Source organism: Lepidothrix coronata, unplaced genomic scaffold (genome assembly GCF_001604755.1).
Source record: "Lepidothrix coronata isolate B3197 unplaced genomic scaffold, Lepidothrix_coronata-1.0 Scaffold41, whole genome shotgun sequence".
NCBI classification, from domain to species: Eukaryota; Metazoa; Chordata; class Aves; order Passeriformes; family Pipridae; genus Lepidothrix; species Lepidothrix coronata.
The window spans coordinates 198012-225526 of NW_016690221.1; the positions used below are offsets into that span (position 1 = coordinate 198012).

Sequence of the window (27515 nt, forward strand, 5' to 3'; positions counted from 1 at the left end):
TTTCAGCTGTCTCTGGAGGGCTGTGGGCACATCCCAGCCATCCAGGCTGCTCTGGCAGGACACATGGGCTGGGCTCCCCACCTCCTTCCCTCCTTAGTTCATCTTCCCCTTCTCCATATCACTGAGCAGAGGGGGCTGATTGCTGACCCCCACTAAACCATGCACCCAAAACCAGCATCCCATTGCTCTTCCCTCCTGGTTGGGTCGTCATATGGAGGTGAAACACTTGAGTCAGGAAGAGAAAAAGCTCCCCAGGGGCATGGCTTTGCTCCTGGCTGCGAGGGCAGGAGAGCTGGTTTTGCAGGTGAGATGGTTTGCTGGTGCTGCCCCCTGACCCATCCATGTGTCACCCATTCCCAGACAAGCCCTGTGGGCTCAGTGACTTCAGGCTGTTCTGGGCATCTCCAGAGGTGACCCAGACTCCAGCTGGCTTTGGCTTTACACCTGCTCCACGGAGATGAGCCTGTTGGTCACCATTCCCTTCCCACCAACTCCTCAGCCCCCTAGAGCCAGCCCAATCTTTGTCAGGCAATTTGGTCCCCAAAGGCTCCACCACCCCAAATCTCCATGGGCTCATGCCTCTCATTTAAAGGTTGTTGCAGCCCTAACAGACCACACACCAGTTTGAATCCGAATGCAGGTTTTATTTTTTAATTAATCTTTCTCCATTTGAAGCTATTTTTTTTTTAAGTTATACAAATGGCACTTACAAAAAAATAATAATAATAAAAAAAAAAAACGGACAAACCCAAAACTTTAAATTTTCAGAGTGAGATGTTTTCAGAGAGTCACGACACCCGATAAGAGGAAACAGGAGAGATGTTGACCTAGTGTCACACGGGAGAAGCTGGAGCGGGAATTACATGGTTGGAACTGCAACAGGGACGGGGAGGAGGCAACATGGGGTGGGGGTGAAGGCCAGCGAAAGTGTGTGTCGAGTCACAGGGTCACGCAGGGCTTCATCAAGACACTTGGTCCTTCAAGGGGCAGCGTGGTGCCCGGGGGGGCACGTGGAGCCAGGGGGGCACGGGCAGCCCCTGGATGTGAGTGCAGAGCCGAGGTAGAGTCCCAGCCGGGATCCCCTGCGCTGGCAAGGGATCCCAGCCCGGAGTTGTCCCCCTGGCAGGGGACAGTCGCTCGCTCTCCCAGCTGAGTTTAGCACCAAGCTCCTACGGAGGGAGTCCCTCCTCATGGCTTTAAGGCTGACGAGCCCCTGCCTGGCCTCTGGCAGAGGGACCGGCCCTGGTTTGGCACGGCAGCGATGCCGCGAGCACCCTTGGCGTGGGCTGGGACCAGCACTCCCCCCCCGCAGGGGGCCCACGCAGGAAAAGGCTCCTTGGTGTGTTTGCAGGGAGCAAATACCAGCCCTGGGAAGGCCCCAAAGGATAAAGTGCCTTTCAACACCCTAAAGAACACGTAGCATCACCCGTTACAGACAGCGTTAAACTCTAATGCAGACCTAGTACAGACAACAGCTGGTCACACAGTGCCATGGAGAGCATATATAAATAGAGACTAACAAAAATACTGTTTTGGTCTTTTTTTCTTTTTTTTCTTTTCCAGTAGGGTTGTGATTCATGAGAGCCCAGCCCAGGTGCCCCGGGGGTGGCGGGACCAGGAGCTGCCCCTTCAGGGGAGCCCGCAGGAGCGGGCGCTTCCTAATTCAGCATTAGGTGTTCAGTGATTCGCTTCACTGTTCCAGTATTTTATGAGAGAGGAAGAAAAAAAAACAACAAAGGTACTGAGCAAGTATCACTGTGCAAAGTTTGCTAAGGAACTTTTCTATTCTGTAAACCAAAATCTGCACTTTATGCTTCCAGCCACCGCCCCGGGGAGGTCGCGTGGGCCAGACAGGCTCCTGCTGGGACCGAGGCCCCACGAGAGGTGGGCTGGATGAAGCCCCCACCCCAGCACGGGCTGGCTCTGTGTCCCCCCACACACCCCTCTCCAGGCACAGCAGCAAGACCAGCCTCAGGGCAGGCACCTGCCAGGCTGGACCCACCATCAGGGTCTGGGGTGCTCCTCCAGAGCCAGAAGCGTGAGGAGGGGCAGAGGGACATGAGGAGCGCAGGGCTCTATGAGATGAAAGGCTGAGGCTTTCCAGACGGGATCACCCTAAAGAATCATTTCCAGGTGTATGGGGAGGGGAGGGGGCAGCTTGCTGGCCCTTCTGCAGGGATGTGTGCCAGCACACACCAGCCCCGTCCCCAGGGATGCTGTGATATGTAAGGTCACCTCTTACGGCTCAGCTGGGGATGGACCTGCCCTGAAAGCCAGGAGGGGAGAGAAGCTGCCGGAGGAGCCGGGAGGAGCTGGCTGAGCCCAGCACCGTCACTCTGCCCCTCGTTGGAGCAGGGCAGGATGGGAGGATGCTCCAGGGGACACTGGCAGCACAGACTGAGGCAGTGCCAGTGCTGATATGGCAGAAGCGAGCTCAGAGGTGATCTTATTCCCTTTTTTCAATCAAGGAGAGGATAATCAACTACCTAAGGTGATGCTCGGGGCTGGGAGGGGGATACGGCGGTTTCCAAGCCCAGCAAACCTGGAGGGAAACAGGGATGGGGGATAGAGACAGACCCTTCTACAAAGCTATAGGCAGGCTGCCCCACCACTTTTCCAGTTCTTACAGGGATTTACGGAGACCCACCTCCCACATAATGCACCAACTCTACGGCAGGAGGGAAGGACAAGCCAGTCTGAAAATCCTGTTACAGAGAGGAGAAACAGAACCCAAAGGAAAAGAGGACGGAGGAAGGGAAAGAGAAGTTGGCAACGGGAGGTACCCTAAAGTGCATTAATATTCCCAGAGGGTGGAGGCGTCGATGGTGTCGGCCGATGCCTTGAGGACCCCGGCGTGGTCCCCCTTCAGGTATTTGCCATTGATTTTGATGGCAACTTTGTTATAGTCGCAGAACTCAAAAAAGAAGTCCACGGGGGTGTCGCTGCTGCTGGTGACGGACGACTCGTTCCCCACCATCCAGTACTTCCCAGTGGTATCTGCAGGAGAGGGGACAAGGTGGCCTCGTGAGCCACCATGGGGACCCCGATGGCCGTCACCCCACAGCCACCCCCGGAGACTCACCCTTGATGTTGTAGGCGCCGTCGTTGAACTCCAGCTGGAAGACGTCGTAGGAGGAGCGGTTGGAGTCGAGGGTGCCGGTCACCTTCCGGCACCCGATGAAGCCGTGCTCGCCACGCAGGACGATGATGGGCCTGTTGATCAGCTTCATCACGAAATGCTCCGTCTCACCTGCGCCGAGGGCAGAGGGGCTGTGAGAGCAGCCGGGGGCACAGAGCAGACCCCACGGCTGGCAGGCAGCAGTGAGGAGGAGGGGCACACCCCTCACCCGCTTCTCACCCCTGCCACGTCCCCCCGTCTCACTTCACATGAAACACTCACTACGAAAACTTATTGCCTGCATCCCTGAGCATCACTTGGAAGGAGGGCCTGGCTCAGGGAGGGGACGTTTTTCATCCCCTGCTGCCCCAGTGTGGGGTGGGGTCCCCAAGGGGGTGCCTTACCCGCTGTCTCCATGGAGGCTGCCAGCTGCCCGTTCTTCTTTGCCGTCACGTACTTGCCGTTGGCAGCTTTCAGGGTGATGCGCTTGTCGCACCACTCGATGTCGAAGTAGCAGCTCGCGTTCCTGGGGGGCAGAGAGGGCGGTCAGCGGGATGTGATGGATGAGGGCCCTGCCAGTGCCACCCTGCTGGCTTGGAAAGGGCCACGGCTGGATCAGGAGACCCTGCTTCGATCTGTTTTTGCAGGATGAACCGTGTTGTGGTGGCCATCCTGCTGGGAAGCCCTTGCCCCACAGGCAGGAGGCAGGCAGGCAGCCAAATGTGCTTTTGGGGTTTCCGCCTGGCTGTCAGGGTTGAACTGCAGGGAAAAGCATTTCGACAGCCCCAGCCAGCCGGGAAGGATTACGTGACCCCAGGGACTTGCCGAGCGTCGTGGGCGGCAAACCCCAGCCCATCCCGGGCTTTCTGGGGAATGCACTCACTGCCTGTGCTGGGAAGTGTTTTGGGGCGAGCACCCAGGCTGGAAAATCCCCCTTGGATTCCCTTGGGAGATGCAGAGGGTTCCCTGAAGCCCAGGCATGGCCCTGCTTGGGACAGGGGACTCACTTTGTGGAGGCAGTGGACTGGATGCCCCCGTTGGAGGTGAGGGTCCAGTACTTCCCAGTGTAGGTCCGGAAGGCGCATTTTTTGGTGTCCTTGTTGATCTCCAGCTGGTAGGTCTCCTGGTCACCCTCCTCATCCTGGTTGGCTGAGAGGTCCATCCCTATAGAGCAGAGACAGATGGAGCTGGGGATCCCAGGGAGAGGGGGGATGACAAACCACCTCCAGCAGGTCTGGGTGCAGGGCCAGGAAACCCAACTGAGAGGGGCTCCTGCTCCCTGGTTGAGCTTCGGTGACTCCCAGATCCCTCACACAGATCTCCCCTCCGGCATTTTGGGTTCAAATGCAGGTTTTCATTTGGCTGCTTGGTGTTACAGCCATAAAGGAGAGCTGGGCTGAGCTGAGGCAGCCGTGAGCTTCCACTCCTGACTCTCCGGCTCCGTTATGATGAAGCAAAGACCAGTGTAAATATTTCATATGGAAAAGGACTGCAGTTTTTCCCAAAGATGACAGCCAGGTTACTCAAACCATTAGCAGAGGCCACTGCAGCACCCATGAATCCCAGCTCGTGGCATGTTTAAGGACCATGGCACCGTTTTTCATCCACAGATTGTCACAGCCTGCTGGGGTGGTGAGGTGTGCAGGGACAGGAGCCTTGGGAAAGCCTTGGGGCAGCCAAGCCTTTCCCTGATTCCCAAAAACCATCGGCACCAGCCTGTTCCCCAGCCAGGATGACCCATCCCTGCACCAGAGGGGCCAGAGACAGCACTTCCATGGTAGAGGTGGATGCAGCCAGTCCTGGGGCTACCACCAGGCCGTGGGCACGTCCAACACAGGCACTGAGCCTGAGGAAACCTGCTTAGTCAGGCCTAGTGGGGCCAAATCTACTCCAGAGCTCTCCAGCTTGGTGGATTTCTGCCTAAAACCACTTTGGGGATGTGAGTCACGAGCCATAGCCCGGAGCCAAGCCAAGAGGCCGAGCTGCCATCCCAGGTTTCAGGGAGGGAGCCAGGATGTGGAACTCAGCCCCAATGCTCCCTGCCTGCCTATAGCTGGGATGGGTGGAGGTAGGTCCAGTACCACCAGTGGGACATGGATCTGTGAGAGGAGCCCAGGGATGGCACTTTAGTGGAACCAGGAGTTTTCCAGAGCAGAATTCCCACCAGCTGCATCCACCTGGGGAGGGACCATCTACCTCCACACACCAGCCATGGAGGTGCCTTCCCACAGGTCCTGCAGACACAGCTCCCTGGGGCTTCCCACTGCCCATCTGCATCTCCAATCAGGCATCCCCATCCAGGTGCCCAGGAGCAACCTCTGCTTTGCATCTTGGTCTCCCACCTTTCCCAAAAAGATCAGGCTTGTTCCCAGGGGCCACAACTGGCCTATGGCTGCCACCCCGTTCACAGCATCCCCTCTCCTGCCAGGCATCCTCCAGCCCCTCCTGCAGCTCCTATCCCTGGAAGCGTTCACAGCCAGGTTGGATGGGGTTTGGAGCAACCTGGTCTAGTGGAAGGTGTCCCTGCCCATAGTAGGGGCTTGGAACTGGATGATCTCTCCTGATGGACACAAAGCCACCGTGGTGTTTTGCTCCCCAGGGTATTTGGGCAGCACAGGGGACAAGGGGTGCTGCATGGCCACGAGCTCCAGCCCCACTGGCCACACCCTTGGCTCACGTGGCCGTCCCACACTCGCTGCCTCCCGGAGCTGCCGCAGGCTGAGCCAGCGGTTGTGGAAACATTTGGTTTTCATTTTGCATCCCGGCGTCAGGCAGCTCCAGCTCCAATCCAGAGCCATAAAACTGAGAGAGGGGCTCTGCTGGGGCTCATGGAGAGACTGGGCTGAGCGAGGGCACACTGGGGAATGCTGCCCCCAGTCACTCACCCCCGAACCCCCCAAACCTATGAGAGCTGTCCACGTGGTTTGAGGGGAAGGAGCGGATGGTGATGTTTCCCATCACTGCACGTTTTGGGGAAGAACTCACTGACCTGCAGGGATCATGCTGGGGAGAGCCAGGGGGATGCTTTGTGCCACAGAGAAGGATCAGATGGGCTGGAGACAGGACAGAGACTGCCAGGAGCCTCCAAACACCATCCCCTCTCCCCAGACACCCCCCACCACAAAGCACAGCACACCCACCACCTTCCCCCACACAAACACTCCTGTGCCATTTTCCACACTCGCTGTTGCACGGAGTTTTGGCTTTCCCTGTTTCCTGGATGGGCCTGGCAGCAGGAGGGTCTCCCACCACCCCCTCCCCAAAAGCAGTGTGGGGTTGGGTTACACCAACTCAGCAGAAAGGAATGCAGCTACGGCTGGGGCAGGAGGAGGCTTCAAAGGGCTGGAACTGAGCTGGAGCGGGAGAGAGTTGGGGGTTCAAAGCCGGGCAGGGTGGGGGAACTGGAGGAAGCAGGGGCTGCGAGGAGGCAGATCCAGGAGGCAGATCCGACAGAGATGTCCCCGTGGTGGAGGACAGGCTGTCCCCCAGCCACGCCCCTGCTGTGGCAGCCCAGGGCTGTGGCAGGAGCCGTGTCCACCCGCTCTCCCACCGCGCCTGGCCCAGCCGCTCCCACTGCAATCATGGATTAATTAACGCTCCTGGTAAATTTACAGTCTGGAGCTGGCACCGCTCTGCATGACCTTCATGAAGCTGCTAATTACAGCTGGAGGCGGGAGGGGGGTGAGCACACGGCGGCTCTTTGGGAGGTACACCTGCACTCCCCAAAATTCCTGGTGTGGGATGTCCTCCGGCTCTGTCTGCAACACGGGTTTGCTACAGGGATCCTGGGGAGGATGCAGAGGTTGGAGGTGGGAGGGCTGAGGCAAATGAATCCCCAGGGCTTCCTAATCCTGAGTCTCTGGGCTCAAGGTCCTTAGAGAGATAGGGAAGGGCAATGGGGTGAGCCAGCACTGGAGCAGGAAAGGGCTCCCCAAGTCCTCAGCTGCCGAGGTTTCCAGCTGCTGCCAATCCTGTGGTTTTGAAGGATTGGTGCTGGATCCCTTGCTACTCCCCAGCCTGAGTGGATGTACACAGAGTTCAGAGCACACACATCCCTTCCCATAGCTCCCAGAAATGTGAGCTTCTCCATCTAAAGGAGCAGAGTTTGCTGTAGCTGTGTCGAGCCCCACACCACGGGGGGCTGCAGACCCAGCGTTGGGGCATTTATGGCATGTAGAAAACTTTCCCCCTACACTCAACTCACACAGAAGGTCTCCTATGAGCCATCCTGGGATGCTAGTGAGACTCAGTGGGATGCACTCCATGGAGAGAAGCATCTTTCCCATGCTCCAACTCCCTTTTTAAAAACCCCACAGTTATGTCCGAAAAAAACCAAGCTCAGCTCCCTGCACAGGAGCACTGGCAGGATCACACAGAGCCCCCAGTCCCTCGGGACAGCAAGGCAGGATTTCAGGTCCTCGTGTCCCAGCAGTCTGGATTGGGATGCTGCACCCAGTGCTGCTGGCACGGGTAGGGTCTGGGCTCCCTGTGGGGCTCTGGCACCCTCCACCCCGCACACGTGCTCCCAGGCTCATCCTGCCCCATCCCTGCCCTTGGGCTGGGCTTACACTGCACCCCTACAGAAATCCAAACAGGTTTTTGTCTAAAATTAACAGCCTGGAGCTTTGGCACCGGCAGCTCCTCTGCTGGGGGTGAAGCCCTGCAAGGGGGTCACGGGTGGGGGTGAAACACGAATTTCCTGAATAACCCACCCCTCCTTCCCTGTGGATTTCCTGTGGCTTTGTGGTATCCCCCAAGTGTCAACAGGCCACTTGGCATCTCCTGATGGAAATGTGCATCTATGCCTGCATGTCCCCCACCCTGGAGCCACATCTCCCTGCCTTTCATGGAGAGGAACTGAGGGGGGTAAATCTGGCCCAACCCATGCTGGGAGGGGCCCCTGGCCCTGGAGCAGAGCTCCCCATTGCCAGCACCGTGTGCCCAGGCGTGCTCCCATCACCACTCTGCTCGCTCGACCCCCTCCCCAGACCCCATTTTCCTGGAATTCCTCACTCCTGAGCCAGTCCACCCTCTCCCCCATGGGGGTGGGGGGCAGGGGCACACCGTGGCTGGGAGGGGGGTTGGCAGGGTCCCAGCAGGAGGACGCCAGCGCTCTGCCCCCGGGGACCCTCACGCCCACAAAGGGCCCTTTGTTGCCACAGCCGGGCTAGAAAGGAGCCATTGAGCAGGGAGGAGGCTGCTGCTCGGCTGCTGGCAGCACCCCGGCTCTGCTCCATTTGAGGGGCAATGGGGAGATGGGGGCTTTCAGGGATCCCATCCTTCTGGGGCTAGAGGCAGGAGAAATGTGCCAGGGACACCCCCAGCGCCAGGGCCAGAGCAAAGGCAGGGCTGGCACCCACCCCTTCCTCCCCCAGGACTGTTTGTGTTGTGGTCCCCAGTGCCCAGTGTGCAGGGGATGGTGACACCAGCCATCCCCAGGACAGGGAGGAGACTCCAAGCCAGGCGCTGACTTGGCACTGGTGGGACAACACTGTCCCAAAGCTGGATCCCAGCCAAGGGAGCCACAGAAGCCCCATGGCTCCATTCCTGCTCCTCCCATGAGGCACGGGAAGGGGGGGGGCACTGCCGTCCCCACTCCCTCCCTGACTCCACGCAGGAACAAGAAGCCTTTTCCCACGAGGCTGTGCCGAGCTTCAGTCGTTCCCTGCCCGCATCCCACATCCCACCTCCCCCATCCCCGGTGGCCATGGGTGCATCTGCCAGCAGCACGGCGCTTATCAGCTCGGCGGGGGAAAGGGCTGTCTGGAACCGCTTCCTCCGACGGCTGCTTTGGGGCTGCCTTCTTGGTAACCTTGGGACAAGGCACTTTCCCAACGGGAGGAGGGAGGGCGAGCCCCACAAAGCGGCAGCTCCCAGCCCTTCGCTGCCATCGGGAAGGATTAACCGGGTGGAAACGGCTTCCCTGGCCAAAACGGACTCGAGCGAGGATGTGCAGCCCCAGCGCAGCCCTTCCCTCTGTATTTTGCTTGGAAAGGGGCCGGGCACAGCCCAGAGCCCCCTGTTGCTGGGGAGATTTGTGCACCCCCACCCCCCCGCCTTCCTGCTCCCCCCCTCCCCGTCCCTTCCAAACCACACAAAGCCGGCGGGTCAGCCAGCAGCATTCCCACCCGCTCCATGGGGTCCCCCACCACCACGGGGTCCCGCACCACCGCCTCCCCGTCCCTCACATCTCCCCCCACATCTGGTTTCCCCATCTCTGGTGACAAAGGGCTGCAGCCGCCCTTCCCCCACAGCGCTGCGGCAGCCTCCCGCCATCCTCCCGCCATCGCCATCCTCCTCCTCTTCCCCAAATCCCTGTGCCTGGGAAAACAATCCCCACTGCCCGTCTTGGCAGACTTCATTACTTATTTTTAAGGGGCTGCTTTGCAGCGCGGGACTTGCCCTCGAACAGGAGAAAGGCAGGGAGCTCCTGAACAGAGCTGCCCAGGCACGGAACAGGGTTAAGCTGCAACCCTGAATTATTACATATACACAGAAAAAAAATCCCCCGCTGTTCCTCCAGGCTTTGCTGCAGCGAGACATGCTCGCACCCATCCCGCGCCCGGCGTGCGCCGGCCTGACCTGGCGCGCCGGGGATGTGCCCCGGGGGTCCCACAGCCCTGCACCCCCCGGCAGCGCGGAGAGGGACCCCCGTCCCCCGGCACGGACCCCTGGGGGGTGTGATGCTCGGTGGCCAGGTGGCCACGTGCCCGGGGTGCTTTGCCGTGTGGCACCACTCGAGGCGGGTGGCCCGGTGGCCTCTCGGGCGAGCGGAGGGGACGGGGACAGGCGGTGCAGCGGGAGCGGGGGGAATGGCTGCCTTTGTGCGGGTGGATGCAGGATGCGGGAGTTTTGTCAAAGCCCTTTATGTAACGCTGCCATCCCAGCCCTCCACATCCAGGGGAAACTCCAGGCCCTTGCGAGGAACCGCAGCCCCACCGAGGACCCGCAGTCCCCCAGCTCCGCAGGGCACATGGCTCAGCGATGCTCGGGGAAGGGGGAGGTTGGCGGAGGCTTTGTTGGGCGAACAATGAGCTCCACAGGAAGGAAGGCGACGGATACAGCCCTGCCTCCTTCACGGCGAGGGAAGACCCCATCCACCCCCTCCCAGCCCCCTTCCCTGTCCATCCCTGCACCCCAAGGCAGGCCCCTCGCCATCCCTCCCCCCCAGGGCACCCTGCGGAGGAGATGCTGCAGGGATGGGGGTGCAGGAGGGATGGGGGCCCCAAGGCAGGCGATGCTGGAGGGATGCAGGAGGGGGAAGGGAAGGGATGTGGGAGGGGTGCGGGGGGATCATGATGGGGGACTGGGGGAGGGACGGCGGGCAGCCATGCTGAGGGGTGCAGGGGGGTGCCCAGGGGAGATGAGGGCTTCAGGGAAGGGATGTGAGAAGGGGTCTGAGCGGGGGACGATCCTAAGGAGATGGCGGAGGGATGCAAAGGGGCGTTCTGTGGGGTGGCTGCTGCAGGAAGGCAGGGGATGCTGGGGGACGCGGGGGGCTGCCAGGGGGGCAGTGCTGCGCGGGGGGGGAGGGCACTCCGAGGTGGTTGTTCTGAGGTGATGCAGGGGAGGTGATGCCGGGGAGGTGATGCCGGGGGGATGAAGGAGATGCTCGGGGCAGGAGATGCCCGACGGATGCCGATGTCTGAGGGATGCAGTGGGCTGCTGGGGGCAGGCGATGCCCGAGGAAAGCCGATACCCGAGGGGTGCAGGGGCGCACGGCGACACCCCAGGGACTCCGGGACGGCCGAGGTGTCCCGTTCCCCCCACCTCCAGCGCCCGTCCGTCCCCTCGTACCTTGCCGGGTGGAGACATTCCTATCGTTGCCGGCTCGCAGCACGACCTGCGGGCAGCTCTGCTCGAGGGCGAAGAGCTCGTCCTTGCCCACCTTGGCGCTCTTGCCCGCCTTGAGGGTGCCGCTGGGCCCCGAGGGGGCCAGGTAGCGGCCCTCCCCGTCGCGAAAGGCCACCTTCCCGCAGCGGAACTCCAGCGTGAAGGCGGTGCCGGGCTCGGCGGCGGGGACCAGGCGGCCGTCGCTGCGGAGCAGGCGGTGGTCGCAGCTCTGCAGGCTGTACCGCTGGTCCACGAACAGGAGGGTGATCAGGGCATCCACGCCCCAGGGCACGTCGCGGTCCACGGCCAGCTCGTCGCGGCGGGGCCCCAGGTGCGCGTAGCGCTTGCGGGCCAGGCTGTAGAGGTTGGCCTGGGGGTGCATGGCCAGGTGGACGCTCCACTTCTCGGCGGCCGAGACGGCGGGGGCGAAGCAGGAGAGGCGATCCTCGGTGCCGCCGAAGAAGCGGCGGTGGGGCTCGGACTGCAGCGACCACCGCCCGTCGCCGTGGGCCAGCACCAGGAACCGGCAGTCGGGGCCCGGCTCCTCGCTGTCGCAGCTCACCCGCCCGTCCTTGTCGGCCGCCAGGTACCGGCCCAGGTGGCTCTTGAGCAGGACGGCGCTGGAGTCCTCCCCGTCCTGCTCCAGCGTCCAGATCTGCTTCTTCTTCATGCTGGCGGCCGAGGCGTTCACCTTGAACCCGAACGCCTCCGCCGTCAGGTACCGATTGCTGCAGTTGATCAGCCCGAACTGGATCTGCACCGGCTCCGCCGTCCCGTTCGCCGTCATCCTGCCCCGCCGCCGACCGACCGACACGGACCGACCGACCGACACCGAGAGCTGCTGCTGCCGCGCCCGCCCCGACGCCGCCGCCTTTATAGCGCGGCCGCCGCGGTACCGCCCCCCCCGAGCCCCCCCGCCCGCCGGGGCCGCCTCCCGCCGCGACCCCCGCCCGCCCCCCGCATCGCCGCGGGGCCCCGCGGCAGGGCAGGACCCCTCCAGGCGCGGCGAGAGCCCCCTCGAATCGCAGGACATCATCCCCCTCTCCATCGCGGGACTCCACTGCATGGAGAGACCCTCCCCTGCATTGCAAAAGCCCTCTGAATTGCAGAAACTCCAGCCGGCCATTGCAAGACCCCCACTGCGTGGCAAGATTCCTCCCTGCATTTCAGGACCCCCACACACAATGCAAGTCGCCTCTGCATGGCAAGAGTCCCTCTGGATTTTAGGACCACTGCATTGAAGGATGCCCACTGCATAGCAAGACCCTTCCCTGCATTACAAAAGCCCCCATGAATTGCAGGATCCCCACACATTGCAAGACCTTCACTGCATAACAAGATCCCTCCGTGCATTTCAGGAGCCTCCTTGACTTGCAGGACACCCCTTCCAACACAAGTTCCCACTGCATGGCAAGACCCCTCCAGGAACAGCGAGAGCCCCCTTGAATTGCAAGACCTCCCCACTGTATAACAAGACCCGTCCTTGCATAGAAAGATCTCCCTTGAATTGCAGGACCTCCCCACATTGCAAGACCCCCTGTGCACTGCAGATTCCCCCCCCCTGTTATGAGACCACCCCTTGCACTGCAAGACACCGCCTTGAACTGCAAATATCCTTCTGATTGCCCAACCCCATCCTTCTCCAAGACACTGCTGGACCCCCTGCACCCCTCTGTCCCTCCTGGGCTGTTGGCCATGACACAGGGCTGTGGGACAGATGTGGAGAAGGGTGACAGATGCCGTGGCCTCCTGCCATCTCTGAGCCATCCCAGCACCCTGTGCCAGGCACCAGCAAGGCTGGAGCATCCAGGCCCTGCGGAACTGAATTCCCACAGCAAATCCGTGAGAAAGACAGGGACACTCCTGCACAAGGGGGTGTTTTGAGGCCATTTCTCAGGGGGCAGGTGGGCAGTGTTGCCATGCATGCAAGGACATGGCACGTACAGCAGCACTGACCCCGAGATGGAAGGGTCTGTCCTGGAGAGAGCCACTTGTGCTGCCCAGGGGTGCTGCCCCCTGCTCCTTGGGGACAGGGACACTTCTCGTGTCTACAATGTGGACACAAACACCAATAAGTAGGAGCAGGGCTGCTGTGGCCAATTTGAAGTTGGCTCAAGTACAGCCCTATGCTTGCAAGGGGGACTGGCTGGGGGGAATGTGCAGAACCAGAAAATTGGAGAAAGAGGGATGATGGGAGGCACAGATGGGATGGTATTCAGCTGGATCAGGGAGCTGAACTGCCTGTCCCAGCTGAAGCAGGACAAGAGAAGAGCCGAGCGTGGGTGTGGGTGGGAGGGTGCAACAGTGTGTGCTCAGGGCTGGCACCAAGAATTCCCCCGGGCTCTTCCAACCCAGGCAGGATGGCATCCTGTCCCCACCTCCCGAGGCCCTTCAGGCTCCACTGGTTCTGCACTGGCCGTACTGGTTACAGACACTGCTCCACCCCCAGGCAGCACCACATCCCTGCCCAGGGGTCCCTGGCACAACCGCTCCAGGGCAAACCTGCCAGGTTGGGATGGCATTTGTTTTTCTGGATGCCTCAGCCAGACCTGCTCTGTGCTCATCCTTGCTGCCCAGCCCTGCAAATCCAGACAGACCATTTCCAACTGGAGCCAACCCCACAGACTCTTGTCTGGGTTCGAAACAGGTCCCCCTGCCAGCTCCACTGAGGCAGGTCCATGTTTGTCCCACAAACCCTGTTTTCTGCTCTGGCTCAAAGCCCCCCTGCATTAGGACCTGGCCATGAGGCCGAGCAGCTGCCCAGGCCCACAGCTGCTGGGCTCTGCCTTCCACAGCCGCCGCAGGCAGATGGTGGCGAGGCCGGGAAAGAAACAGCTTTTCTCCTCAACAAAAAAAGAGTAGCAATTATGCAGGGGAAAAAAACCCATCCTGTATTCACCCAGCAGTGTAGCATGGGTGGGTGACACTGGTGGAGGGTGGCGCTGGTGGATGGTGGCACTGCCTGGCTCAGTAGATCCTGCCCCTCCAGAGAAAGCAGCCAGCCTGCACCCACCCTGCCTACACCCACCCTGCCTGCATCCTCTGCTCCAGGGGAGGTGGGGGAGCCCCAAACACTGTCTGAGACCTCCCCACACATCACTGTGGTAGCAAAGGGTGACCAGAGCCCCCCTGACTTGGGGGTGCAGCAACCAAAGCCTGTCTCTTGAGTGCATCCGTGCTTGCCGGTGTGATGGAGCGGTAGGAAAGGTACTGGGTTTCCCTCTATATATTGCATTTCCTGTCATCTTTGCAAGCTGCCGTGACTAAACTCTTCTGAGGTCACCCCCCACAGCCTTCCCACTGCTGCTTCTGCAGGAGACCCAATCCCTGGCACACGGCATCCATGACAAGGGCTTTCCGGAGCGTGGCCGTGTTCCCTTGGAGGGGTGCGTGACTCACCCGCTGGGACTTCAAACAGATCACAGCTCCAAAAGGGAAAAGCCAAGAGAAAAGGAGCCCCGGTCATGGAGTGACCCCTGCCTTCCCTGCCTCAGGCACGGAAACGCCCTCGGATTTTCATGCTTGCCTGGACACTTTTTGTGGCAGCCCAACTTCATTTGCAAGCAGTCCCGGGGTTTTCAGTCAAGCTCATGAAATTGGGATGGAAGGCAGAGCTGGGCACTGCAGGGAGGGTGGGATGCAGGGCACGCTGTGTCAGGGGGTGCCCAAAGCCAGTGCCACTGGGTCACCCCTCAGAGCACGGCTCTCCCCTGGCTTCAAGGCACATCTCAGCCACCAGCCTGGCCTGAGCCCTCCTTGCCCATGGAGCAATTTTGGGGGCTCACTGCAAGGGGGCTGCTGGCAGGTTTTCACCCCCAGCCACCTGCTTCCCCCAGGACCCCCACATGCTGCAAATCCCATCTCGGTGTCCATGGCACATGTGGACAGATGTCCCAGGCGTGTCCATGTCCCCCATGGTGTCTGTGAGATGGCCCAGGCTGGTCTGGGAAGGCCCCCCCAGTGCAGATACCCCCTCACCCCACAGAGGGGCTCGGCAGAGATTGGGGGTGCATTGCTCATGGTCAACATCTCTCCAGCCACCCCCATCCCTGCGTGGGACAGGGCTTGGTGACAACAGGAGCCCTTGTGCAGGATGAGGTCACCTTGTGCAGCCATCCAGCTGTCCTACAGTGGGATAAAGGGCTTTGCCAAAACAGCCCAGTGATTGGGGACCACTGGATCAGGGCTGGGAACAAGCCCCAGGTACAGACCCAACACCCCAGCTGGAAGCTGCTTCTCCCCAGGTCCCTGATGAGTCCCTTGCTGCTGTTGGGGGCCATGGGGACACCCTGGGGTGCCTGGCTGCCCTGGCCTCACTGCCATATGCCACAGGCAGCTCAGCAGAGGTTCTCCGAGGGCTCTCCCGACAGTTGGCAGGCGCCCCGGCCTCATTAAAATTGTATTAGGCTGTATTTAAAAAGAAGCAGCAGCACCAGGGAAAACAAAGAGCGGCCCTAAGAGAGGGGCTCAGAGAGTCAGATCGCGCTCCGAGGGTGTTTTCCCATGGGATGCTGCCCCAAGGAGGTTTGCTGAGCCCCACAGCCCAGGAAGCGAGGGAGAGTGGTGGAGTATCATCGGGGCTCAGCCATGTTCCCATGTCTCATGGCCATCAGGAGTGGACGTGGCACTTGCTCAGCTCTATTAGCTGGATTTATCCCGTTATCCTGCTTTAATTGCATCCAAAGCACACGGATGGCAACGCTTGAAGCACCTTGTTTCAAGCAGTTTGGGTGCTGGGCACAGGCAAATGAAGGAAGGAAGTGGATGAGAGCACACATACGGTCCGTGTTGGGACTTTGTCCCTCTTTTCCTGCCCCAGCTTGTTTTCTGGTGTTTTCTGGCGTGGTTTTTACATTATCAGAAGCTAAAGCCAAAACCTGCCCCTTCCTCTGTCTCCCCCAAGGACTCTGTGGAGGTGGGACAGAGGCTGGAGCCTGGTTCATCCAGCAGAAGAAGGAATTTTATTAGGAAAGCTTAAAAGACCTTTTGTGTAGCAATGATTAACCTCTGCAGCAGGGACAATGCTCTTTGTCCTGGACCCAGCGCCCTGCCTGGTCCCCTGGGGGCTCTCATGGGACACGAGGCTCCTGTAACCCCATGGAAGTGTCCAGGAGCAGGACACAAGAGACACAGGGCATTTTTCAGGACAAAATACCAGGCAGCAGGGGATGTTTTCCAGCCTTTCAAAAGAAGATTAAAAAAAAAAATAAATAAACAAAAAACCCAAACAAACCAGGAAAAAAATTAAAATCAGGACGTGTCCATCCTTTGCCACCAGTTTTGCCAGTGGAGTGTGTGAGGGCCCTGGGGACTTTTGCAGCCAGGAAGACTCCAGTGCCAGCCCCATCACATGTCCCTGCTTTTAACTCCCCGCCGCAGCGAGGAGTCAGCACAGAGGAGTTTGCAGGGAAGAAGAAAGTGTGTTATCAGCATCTGCCCACGCAGCTCCAAAATAACCCGGCCCAGGCAGCGCCGGGCGGAGCAGGTGACTCAGCGTGCGACAGCGGCTCCTTTCTGCTCCCCTTTCCTCGCCCGGTCATTCCCAGATCCATGTTTCCCACTGCAGTCCGTGCACTGTGTCCGATGCCACTCCTGCTCATGGCCTCATCCAGGGCTGCCAAAGGGTTTGGTGGGCAGAAGAAGGAAGGGCAGGGAGGATCCAGGCATTCACTGCCTGAATCGCCAGAGCATGGCTGCTCTCTCCGGACCCACAGCATCCCAAAGCTGATCCGAGAGTGGCTGGGATGGTGATCCCCATCGCTGGTGTGACACCGCTGTGACCCAACACAACCCAGTGGCTCCATCCTCACCTTGGGATAGAGCACAGTGCATCTCAAAGAGAACATAGGAGGGATGGAGAAGCCTCGGAGCAGCTGGAAATGAGTCAGAGGGCAGCAGTGGAGAGGTTGGGAACAGAGGACAAGCACGATGAGATGAAGCCACCGAGGACGGGGGACGAGGAGGAGGTGACAGCTCACGTTTTTGTGTTTGCCATCTCCCCATTTTCTCGCTGCAGGATTTGGTGTGGACATGGACACCCTTTGCAGGATGCTGCTGCAGGGAACTGGTGTCAAGACCCCCCCATCCCCTCAGGGACTGCACCCATGGGTGCACAATTCCCCTCTGGTGGGGTGAGGGAGCTCAGGCTCAGCCTGGAGAGAAACCAAGGCCAAGCCCCAGCAGGACCAAGAGATTCCCCAGACACCCCCAGAGCAGGGGGGGAATCTCTTCAAGGATGAGGTAGCGGTAATAGAAACAGTAATAGGAGCCAGCTGGGATGCCCCAGGGGATCCCTATAAAGGGCTGAGAGGGGCAGGGGGCCTTTCATAGCCTGTAGCTTGGAGAGGAGGTGAGCGAGGGTATTTGATTTCTTGGTGGAGGTATTTGGGCATCCTGGCACGGGATGCAGGGCAGCAGCAGAGCAGAGCGTGCACCCTCACCTGCAGGGGGGACATGGCATTTTGGCCCAGGGAAGGGGGTGGAAGCTGTGGTTTTGAGGCTGGGGGAGGGGTGTCAAACTTCCCTGCCCAGCCCTGGCCCCACCAGCTGTGCCTTCCTGGGCCCGGAGATCCCCTTCCAGATGGGTAACTCCATTGTTGATGGTGAAAAGAGGCCATTAGTCAGGATTAGGAATGGGGCCTTTGGGGATTAGCCCAGCACCTTCCACCAGCCCTCCCCACTTCTCTCGGGTGCTGGACAGGTCTATCTCTACCTCCTTGGGGCACTGTAACCCCACCTTTTTTTTTTTTTGGATGCAGAAGGGAATGGGACTCTAGTTGAACTATAGGGCTGAGAAATGTGGGAGATAGTGGAAAGAGGTGAACTGGGTCCCCTAGTGACTCAATATCCCTTCAGTGTCTGGGTTTCCTGTGCATCCTTGTAGGGAGGCTGGAGAGAGTTTTCACATGGGGAAACTGAGGCACAGAGTGTCCAGCTGTTTTCACCATTTGGCATCTGGAAAACCGCAACTGGGATTAAAGTTGAGTCTGTTCTTCCTGTGGCATCTGCAAGGAGGGGCGGTTGGGGTGGGGGAACACCCAAAACCTGGAGCCCCTAGTTGAGTTGAGTGTGACTGGCCATGTGCTCTGCAAAGAGGGGCCAGATCTGACCTCTGGCTCAGCAGACCCAGGGCCTGCTGGTGTGAAACCAGTGGCAATGAGAGCTGGGGGGCTTTCAACTACCCTATTCCAGAGCTCCGTTTGCTCCCCACTGCTGGTAGACCAGTTTTGTCCATGGGCAAATGGCTGCAGGGAGGGATGGGGGGCTCTGGCCGGGCTGGCTGTGGGAGGCCCCCCGGGAAGGCAGGAATGCTGGTGGGGGGGGCTGCCCTGAAACCCAAAACCTCGGCACAGGGGCCTGGTCTGGGCATCCGGCCGGCGGCTGCAGGCAGGAGGCCCTGGGCTGCAGGCAGCCAGGGATGGGGATGGGGGGTTGAGGAGATGGCCTTTGCAGCCCCCTATTTAGCAAAGGTGCTGGTAGCCCCCTCCCCAGTCCCTCCTGCCATCCCCCAGATGGAGTTCAGTCCAGCCATTCCCTGCTGGAAATGAGGGTGAAGGAGAACAAACCCCAGTGATGTGGAGTTGGGGTCTGGGGGAACTGAGCACCCCTGGATCTGGGCATGCACCCCAAAAGAGGGCTGGAGATGGCTTCTTGGGAAGGGCACTGTGGCCACTGTGCAGAGCCACCCTGAGGGTCCCTGGAGGGGACAGGAATGGCCGTCACTGTGCAGGATGAAGTGAAGGACTTTGGTGGGGAGCAGGGAGAATGTGCTGTCTTGAGGGGCTGGAGCTGGATGGGGCCCTTAGTCAGTGGGCAATCCACTGGGGCCTTTGATTCCTTGTGCCCTGTGTGTGCTGGGGTGAGCAATCCGTGTGCAATGTGCACCTTGGTGTGTGCCATCCCATGTGCAGGGTGCACTTTGTGTGCACTCCCATGCCCAGTGTGCAATGTGCATGTTGGTGTGTGCACCCCCCCATGCACGCAATTCCTTGTGTGACCTGCATGTTGCTGTCTGCAATTCCACATGCAGTGTGCTCCCTGGTACGTGTGATCCCACGTGCAGTGTGTGTGATCCCCTATGAATCGTGCATGTGTGCAATCCCACGTGCCATGTGCATGTTGCCGTGTGCAATCCCACACGTCGTTCATGCAATTCCTTGTGCAACACGCACGTTGCTGTGTGTAGTTCCATGTGCAGCGTGCAGCATGTGCAGTTCCTTGTGCACCACACATGTTGGTGTGTGCAATCCTGTGTGTGGTGTGCACATTGGTACACGATTCCATGTGTGCTGGGATCACACCAGAGAGCGTGTGTGCGGTCTGCACCTCGGTGCACGTGACCCCACACGCTGTGTGTGCATGTCAGTGTGCGTGGCCTCATGTGCAGCGTGTGTGATCCCGTGTGAAGCACGTGCATCTCAGCAGGCGTGATCCCACATGCAGTGTGTGTCTGGGTGTGCGTGTTCCTGCGTGCAGCAGGCCTGATCCCATGTCCAGTGTGTGTCTCCACACACGGCAGATGTATCTCAGCCTGCACGGCCTTATGTGCCACCAGCATGATCCCACGTGCAGAGTGTGCATCTTGACATGTGTGATCCTGCATGCAGAGTGCATGACCCCGTGTGCATCTCGGCGTGCACGATCCCCCACGTGTGACCCTGTGTGCAACATGTAACGTGCATGTTCTCATGTGCAGCGTGCATGGTCCTGCATGCAGCATGTGTGCATGATCCCATGTGCAGAGTGTTTTGGCATGCATGATCCTGTGTGCAGCGTGCATGATTCCATGTGCAGAGTGCATCTTGGCATGTACATGATCCCACATGTAGCGTGCACCTTAGTGTGCATGATCCTATGTGCACTGTGCATCTTGGCATGCATGATCCCATGTGCAGTGTCCACGTGGAGAGTGTGTTTTGCTGTGTACGATCCCGTGTGCAGCGTGCATGATCCCGTGTGCACCGAGCCTCTTAGCATGCATGATCCCACGTGCAGCACGGATGATCCCATGTGCGCTGTGCCTCTTGGTGTGCACGATCCCACGTGCAGAGCGTGTTTTGGTGTGCGTGATCCCACGTGCACTTGTGCATCTTGGCATGTACGATCCTGTGTGCAGCAGGCATGATCCCAGGTGCAAAGTGCATCTTGGCATGTGTGATCCCCTGTGCGCTGTGCCCCTCGGTGTGCACGATCCCACACGCAGGGTGCGCGATCCCGCGCGCACGGTCTCTCGCTCCGCGTGCGCGGTCCCGGTGCGCGCACACCCCCCCCCGCGCACATCCCGCCCGGCCGCGCGCAGAGCGCATCCCAAGAGCGCCACCCAGCAGCGCGCCCGCGCTCTGCAGCGGGACGGGCGGGCGGCTCCCGGGAATCCTCACCGGCACCGGCAACATGGAGGCGAACAAAGCGCCGAGGGAGCGGCGGTGGGGGATCCTGCCTGCTCCGGCCCCACGGGAGCGTTGCTGGTCCCCTCCTGGGATGCCGCGTCTCTCCGGGAGCAGGTCGCTTCCTCTTGGGCATCGCTTGTGAACACAAACCAGGGCTCTGTGCGGCCGCGGGTGCTGCAGGGTGGGAGTGGGCATCACAGCACAGGGGGCTGGGTGCCCCGGTGCCACCAGTCCCTGCCAGTGAAGCCACAGGCTCAGTGCCGCTCACAGCAGACTCCCAACTTGTCCACTCGGGCTGGTTCATCTTGCGCTGTGATTTCACAAAGCAATGGTGTAACTGCTCACTCTGTCACAGCCTCATCCACAGCCTGGTACCCAGTGCAGGGACAAGAGAGGCTGTGGGTCCCCCAGACCCCCACCCCACATGATGCTCTCAGCATCATCCCCACTGCTGCTCCCTGTGGCTTGGGGGGCACCTGGCCCCCACACAGACCTCATCACCTTTCACCAAAGCATGTGGGCAAACTGCACTAGGAAGGTACAAAGTACCCCAAAGCAGCCCTGGCCATCCCTCGGGGCTCCCTTGACTCCTGGGACACTGCACACCTCATGGCCCTGCATGTGCCTTTGGTGCTGCAAGATGTCACCAATGGTCTGAGACGTCACCAGAACATTTCCAGTCTTTTATTGCTGGGGTGAATCATTTACTGGGGCAGCCAGGCTGTCTGCAAAACACTCATGATAGCTGATGCCAGCTGAGCATGACCTCCTCAGGAGTATTTTGAGGTGTTTGCCCCACCCTGCAGTGGGGGATTCCACCACCCTGATTCCCTTCCTTGGCAGAGGGAAGGCTCCAAACCCCACAGGACTGCTGTGTCCCCATGGTGAGGTGAGAGGGATGTGTGGGTGATACAGCCACCCAGACCAACACCCAGGCTGTCTCCTGGGGCAACGGGAGAAAATGCCACTTCCTCACACCCTGGGGCATTTACTCTCCGTTAGCAACTCCCAGGTGAATGTGACACACGTGGACAATCCTGCAGGGATGAGGTGAGCCGTGGTAGTGCAGGGTGCTGGTCACTTCTCTCAGGCTTGTTAAAGTACCCCAGGACAGAGCAGGTGATCAGCTCTGCTTCCTCCATGGGGAAATCAAGGCAGAGCCAGGGCTGGAGGAGGTGGCATGCAGGGGACTCAGATGCCCCATGTCCCATTCTGAGCCAGATCTGGGGCCACCCTTGGAGCCATCCTGCCACCAGGATGGGATCAGCATCCAGTCCCTGTGTTCCGAAGGGGCCAGAGGTCCCTTATATTAATGATGTGCTCCATGACACCTGTCCTGCAGGCAGCGAACAGGTGTCACCCACTGAACTCCAGGTGCTTCAAGGTGCTCCCAGGTACGTTCACACTTCCGTGTCTGTGGACAAAAATCTTGGCACAAAGTGATATTTTGGCACCTGACAAACAACGGTGCCACTGCACCAGGTGCCAAACGTTTTGCTTTCCCCAGGACGTGTGTTTCCCCCTTGGATCTTGTGTGGGACCATGGCAGCATGTCCCCAAGCCCAGTGTGTCCGGCAGCAGCCCTTGGCCATGCCCAGAGCTTTCCACATGGTGTTGGCCGAGGCAGAGCCGCTCCGCCCTGTCCCCCCCCGCGCAGAGGGGAGCGCGGGGAGGAAATTGCTGCTGACGGAGCTGCGAGCGCTGCCGGACTGGGGATGACTAAGTTTGGCAGTGCTACCTGCTGGCTGTTTTTCCTTTTATGGAGGATTTGAGCGAGCCGCTGGAGCAATTCTCCGAGAGAACCCAAAGGGATCCACCCTGACCTTGGGGATGGGCACTGCCGGGTTGGGGAAAGGGTGGCTGGGGAGCAGGGTGGGTGGTGAGATGTTGGGGCGGCGCGCGGCTGGTGGAGGCGGGGATGGACCCCCCTCGCCCATCCGGATGGGGCACCCGAATGTTTTCACTTTCTATTTTAAGGAGCTGGACTGTGGCCCCGAGCAGAGGCCTGGCCCACAGTGCCAGCTGGGGCGCGTGGCTGCTGGCACCCTCTGTGCTACCCACCTTTGAGGCCACCCCGGCATCCCACGTCCATCCCAGAGTGGTTTTTCCACAGGTTCTGGGGTGAAAGGGAGAGAGGATGAAAGGGTACGTGTCTCTGCAGGGGGACGCCTCACTAGAAGGGGACACAGCTGCAGGGTTGAGGGCATTATCTGCTCAGGAACACACTGCTGCAAGGTGACAGCATTGCAGGGACACATTGCTGCAAAGGGACACTCCTTGGGGGATGGGGGCACAGCTCTGCACCCCAGGGCTGCTCTGTGGTGCTGAGATGGAAACGGGGCAGTCCAGCATTGGAAACTCCCCAGCTGGTGAGAAATGCAGAGAAAGAGAAACAAAAATAGCACCTTTCCAGTGACCATGGTGGGGTGGTTTGTGGAGTCAGAGCTGGGCTTTGGCCTGGCTCTCTCAGCACCTGGGGCCACCACCCCACAGCCCCCAGCCCGTGTGAGGGGCTGGGACTGGGCTCCTCAGCTGTGTCCTGCATTCTTGGCATAATTCTCCTTTTTTCTCCTCCTCCTCCTCCACCCGGGGGACGGCTCTCAAACGTCTCCATTTATGGACAGGAGGTTAGGTCAAGTGGGAGGGTGAGGGGACGCCTGAGTCCCTGGGGAGGGACGAGGGTCCCACTGTGGGATGGGGGCTGTGGCCACCCCTGGAGGTCACAGCAGCGATGATGTGAGGAAAGTTGAGGGTCACCTGGGCATTGCCCCAGGGATCATGATGCCCAGTGCCAGTGGGACCCCCACACAGGGTGGTGGTTGGGGTCATCCTGTCCCTCCAGGATGCTGGAGTACCCTGAGCTGCTGCAAGCAGGCAGGGAGAAAACAGCTCCTGCAGGTGGGGAAGGGATTTCCCTCTTGTTTCATCATTTTATTTTGAAGCCAAAAGCTGCCAGTTTGGGGGTGAGGCTGCAGCAGCTGCACCCCACCCTGAGGGGAGAAGGCTGGATGTGTCCCCAGCCCCAGGCCACCGAGGAGTCACTGGGGCAGGGTGAGATGACTATGAAGCCACTCCAGATGACAAAACGTCCTGACTCATTCTAATCATTAATATTATTTGGAAAAAAAAAAAAAAAGAAAAAAAATAAGTGACTCAGGGCAGCTGTACTCTGCCATTGGGTGGTGACGGAGCAGCTGCTTGGGGTTAGGTTTTTGGGGTGGATTTTCCCCCAGTCTCTAATAATACCTTGAGGTGTTGCTGATGGCAATGAGCTGAGGGAGAGGCAAGTACCCAAGGAAGTGTGCTGCTGGGGACCCTCCGACTCTGCCCTGCTTTAAAGGATGCTTTAAAGGGCAGTACATGAAAGACCCCCAGCCTTGGGATGTTCCAGGTTGTCCCCCAGCTGGGGAAGGACTTCAGCACCTTGTTGGGACCAGTGAGATGAATAAGCCTCAGCTGTTCTTTGGTGTGTTAACCAGCCTTGCAGCCCCCCGGCAAAAACCCTGTCCCCAGGGGCTGGGGGGCAGAGGGAAGGACCCCAGGGACTTACCCCTGCACCCTGTGGGGGCCCATCAACCCCTCCCTGGCTCCCAGCTGACTCAGCTGGACAGGATTCCCACAATTTCCGTCAGATGCTGCCTGGAGTAAATGGGGAAGAGGTTTCACAAGCCCTAGTAATTAATGCTAATTACAGAGCAGCGACATGGGAAACATTTCTTCCCCAGGTGTCCTTCCAAAAATGGCTTTGTGCAGGTGTGGCTCCATCCTTCGCTTGTCATTAGCGCTGCTCCGCCTCGGAGAAGGAGAAACCTTCGAAGGCTGGGACTGTGGGAACGGCGTGAGGGAGGACGGTCCCCGCAGCCCCGTGGGCGCCCGGCCCGGCTGCGGCTGCTGGCAGCTGGGTTTGGCTGGAGGGCAGGGCTCACACAACCCCGGGTCAAGACAACCCATGGGGAAAAAATACCCTCCGACCTCCTTGAGCAGCATGACTCCTCCTGGCAGCTGCTGGCAGAAAAATAAAACCGTAGAGAAGGGGCTTAGAGTCTTTTTTTTTTTTTTTTTNGGCAGGGCTCACACAACCCCGGGTCAAGACAACCCATGGGGAAAAAATACCCTCCGACCTCCTTGAGCAGCATGACTCCTCCTGGCAGCTGCTGGAATAAAATTACAAACTTGGTGGCTCCAGAAAATCTTTTTTTTTTTTTTTTTTTTTTTTTTTGTGGCTTGGTTCTGCTGCCTGTATTGGAGGGACAATGGGGTCCTCCCAGAACCAGGAGCTCATGCTGAGAGGGGCTGAGCTTCTCTGAAGCTTGAAAAAGTTAGGCTGAAGGGGTTTAAAAACCCTTTTCATCTTTGTTTTTCTTCTCCTCTCTGAGCTGCTCATGCTTGACCTCCCCAGGTATGAAGTGGTACAAATAAAGCGGGGTGGAGGTGGGCTGGGAGACCTGAGCTCCAGAGCAAGCTGGGATGGGCTGGAAAAAGCCTCCCCCACCTTAGAGTGTGCCTTAGACCATCCCCAGTGCTTCTGCTGCAGGGAATCTCTGCTTCCCTTTATCTGCGTGGAGAAAAGAAGTTACAGGAGTTACAACCGAGCAGAGGAAGGGACCACCTTGTCCTCCATGGCCTTGGTGACTGATGGCAGAAATCCTGGACTGGACTGTCAGCAGCAGAGACACAGAACAGAGGTGAGGAAACCCTTTCCATGCAGACTGTGAGGTCTCCATCCTTGGACCATGATTTTACATGATTTTTATGCAAGATTGGAGGTGGCCCAGTAATGCCAACTGTTGGTGGCAGCATCACCTTTAATGGTGACAATCAGCTACCCTGGATGGTTGCAGGGATTGACTGCTCTGCTGGTCCCCCACAGCCCCATTTTGTTGTTTAAAATTGGGCTTGGAATTATGGAATTTACATCTCCACCCAGGGATGGTTGTGCCCTATTTATCTTAAGACTCAGACCTTTTGGAGCAGAGGGAAATGAAGGGGCTGGTGCTCCTGTTTGATGAAGAAGAGCATATCCCATGCTGGAAACATATTTATTTAGGAGTGGAAACAGTGTCAAAAGACTTGGATGAAGCTCACAGAAGAGGAAATCAGACGGGATTAAATCCACCCAGAGCCAGTTTCCAGGTCATTTCCATACTTCTTCTCCCAGTCCAGGGGCTCCGGTTGCTGCGACTCCCCATCCCCTGGCCAGTTGGGGTGGGGACCCTGTGACAGAGCGGGGCTGGCAGGCAAAGCCTCATTCCCACTGGGCTGGCAAGCTGGGAAACTGGTCCTGGCACAGGAGAAAGCCACCTCCTCCACAGGCTCAATGGGAGCTGTGACTGTCTGCAGGGTGTTTAAATAATCGTGACTTTGCTGAGATGATTCCTGTTTGATGTGTGCAGACTTCTCTCTCTGACTTTCCCTTTGCAGTTTTCCCTTGCAGCAAGGGGAGTTGCTGAGCATATCCCAGTGGATGGGTCTTCTCCCACTGCTCGGTCCTGTCTCCTGTCTGAAGGTGGGGAGGAAAAGGGCCACACCAAACCCAGCGCTCCGGTGTACGAGCCAATTCCCCCAAGGACGGTTGCTTTAATGAGATGTCACAGCTAATGAGTCTGCTGGCAGAGTGCTCATGGAGAAACGTGCTGGGAAATGGTAACGCAGCAAGTCTCGGCGTTGGGATCACACTGCTTTCCAGGCTCTGTCCCTATCCCAGGGAATCCATGGGAATAGCTGAGTGAAGGACCTTGTTCTCCACCCCAGCATCAGCCAGAAGTGTCTTGCTGACAGCCCACTGCCTGCTCGCTATCAGGATGTGATTGAGCCAAGAGTAAGGAATAAATTCATCCCAAAAAAGTGGGATGGCAAATAAACCAGCCAAAGCAATTATTGAGAGATCCCAATACACCAGGCACCAGCACACAGTCCATGAAGTGGGACTGGTGATTTATGGGAAGAAATTCATGATTCTGATGGTCTTGTCCTGCACTGTGAGCCCCCCTTTGCCCACAACCCAAGAGAGAACATCAGCCTCGCTGGGGGCCTTAGGCTGCCAGGAGATCCAAGGCTTTCCTTTATGGCAGCTGAGCTTGAAAAGAAGCTGAGCCTCAAAATCTCCGAGGGGGGAGGGGTGGGACAGGGCCTGGGGCATGGGGGGGCTCCTGTCCATTGTTCCTTGAGCTGATGCACAAGGGCAGGGAAATACAGACACCTCTGCCCTCCCTGTGCTTGTCCCAGGAACAGGGATGCAGGATGATCACGGAGTGCAGGATCTTTCAGGATGCAGGATTATGAGGGGATGTAGGATGATCCAGGATGCAGGATGATCGAGGGCACCCATCCCATGGGAGGGCACCCCCAGCACTCAGACAGGGCAGGGGAGGGAGGGGATAATTTCTCAGGTATATTCCAGGTGGATTTAGGGTTTACAAAGCTATGGAGGGGGGCAGAGGGCCTCAGCTGCTCTCTGGTTTCCGGTTTCCGCTGCCTTTCTCCAGCTGGTTACCGCAGACAGGGCCAGGTTTTGCCATTTAAGGCTGATTTCCCCAGGCTGGGCTGCCTGGGGGAGGTCTGCCTGAGAGCTGCCGGGGAGGTCGGTCCCTCGTCCATGCGGCGTTAATTAAAGTGTGTGCCCAAAGAGAGGTGGGTGCTCTGGGTGAGGAGGGGGAACTCTCACTGTCCTGACCTTTCTTTGTTCCATGTCTTCTTTCACTGACCTCAAAGGCAGAGGAAGGAGACAAGGGAAGGGATCTGGGTTCATCTGTGGAGTGATCTGTGGAGTGTTGGATGAGCAAGACAAAACCTTTCCTGTTCCCAGGAAGGCTCTGGGCAGGCTCCAGGCAGGAGGCTCTGGTCCCAGGGGCTGGGTGAGCAGCCCCCCTGCTTCCTGAGCCAGCCCTGAGCGAGAGACCCAAGCTGAGCATTGCCAGGGTGAAGCAGGGACACCCTTTGCCCTGCCAGGCTGCTGCCAGGACCGAGCCCAGGCTGTGCCAGCCCATGCTCTGGGCTTCCTCGTTCCTGTCACCGCAGCTGGTGGCTTTGCCTTCCTCTTGCTTGTCCCCATCCCCCCCAAGCTCTTGCAAAACAAGAACAAGGGTTCCCAGAGAGTGAAAGGTGCTGTGCAGCCATCTCGTAGCCTTGGGTAGTGGGTTTGGAACCAAGGGGGCTCCTGCAAAGCCCCCACAGGAAAA

General features: G+C 59.0%; 1 protein-coding gene across 1 annotated transcript; it reads right to left on the bottom strand.

Annotated features, from left to right (window-relative positions):
• Positions 1–1554: 1554 nt before the first annotated feature.
• On the bottom strand, positions 1555–11784 carry FSCN1 (fascin actin-bundling protein 1). Its single transcript, XM_017813646.1, has 5 exons — positions 10916–11784; positions 4126–4282; positions 3523–3644; positions 3083–3250; positions 1555–2997 (listed from the first exon to the last, which is right to left on the bottom strand). The coding sequence occupies exons 1-5, from the start codon at positions 11736–11738 to the stop codon at positions 2795–2797; spliced, it is 1473 nt and encodes a 490-aa protein (XP_017669135.1). The 5' UTR covers positions 11739–11784; the 3' UTR covers positions 1555–2794.
• Positions 11785–27515: the final 15731 nt, after the last annotated feature.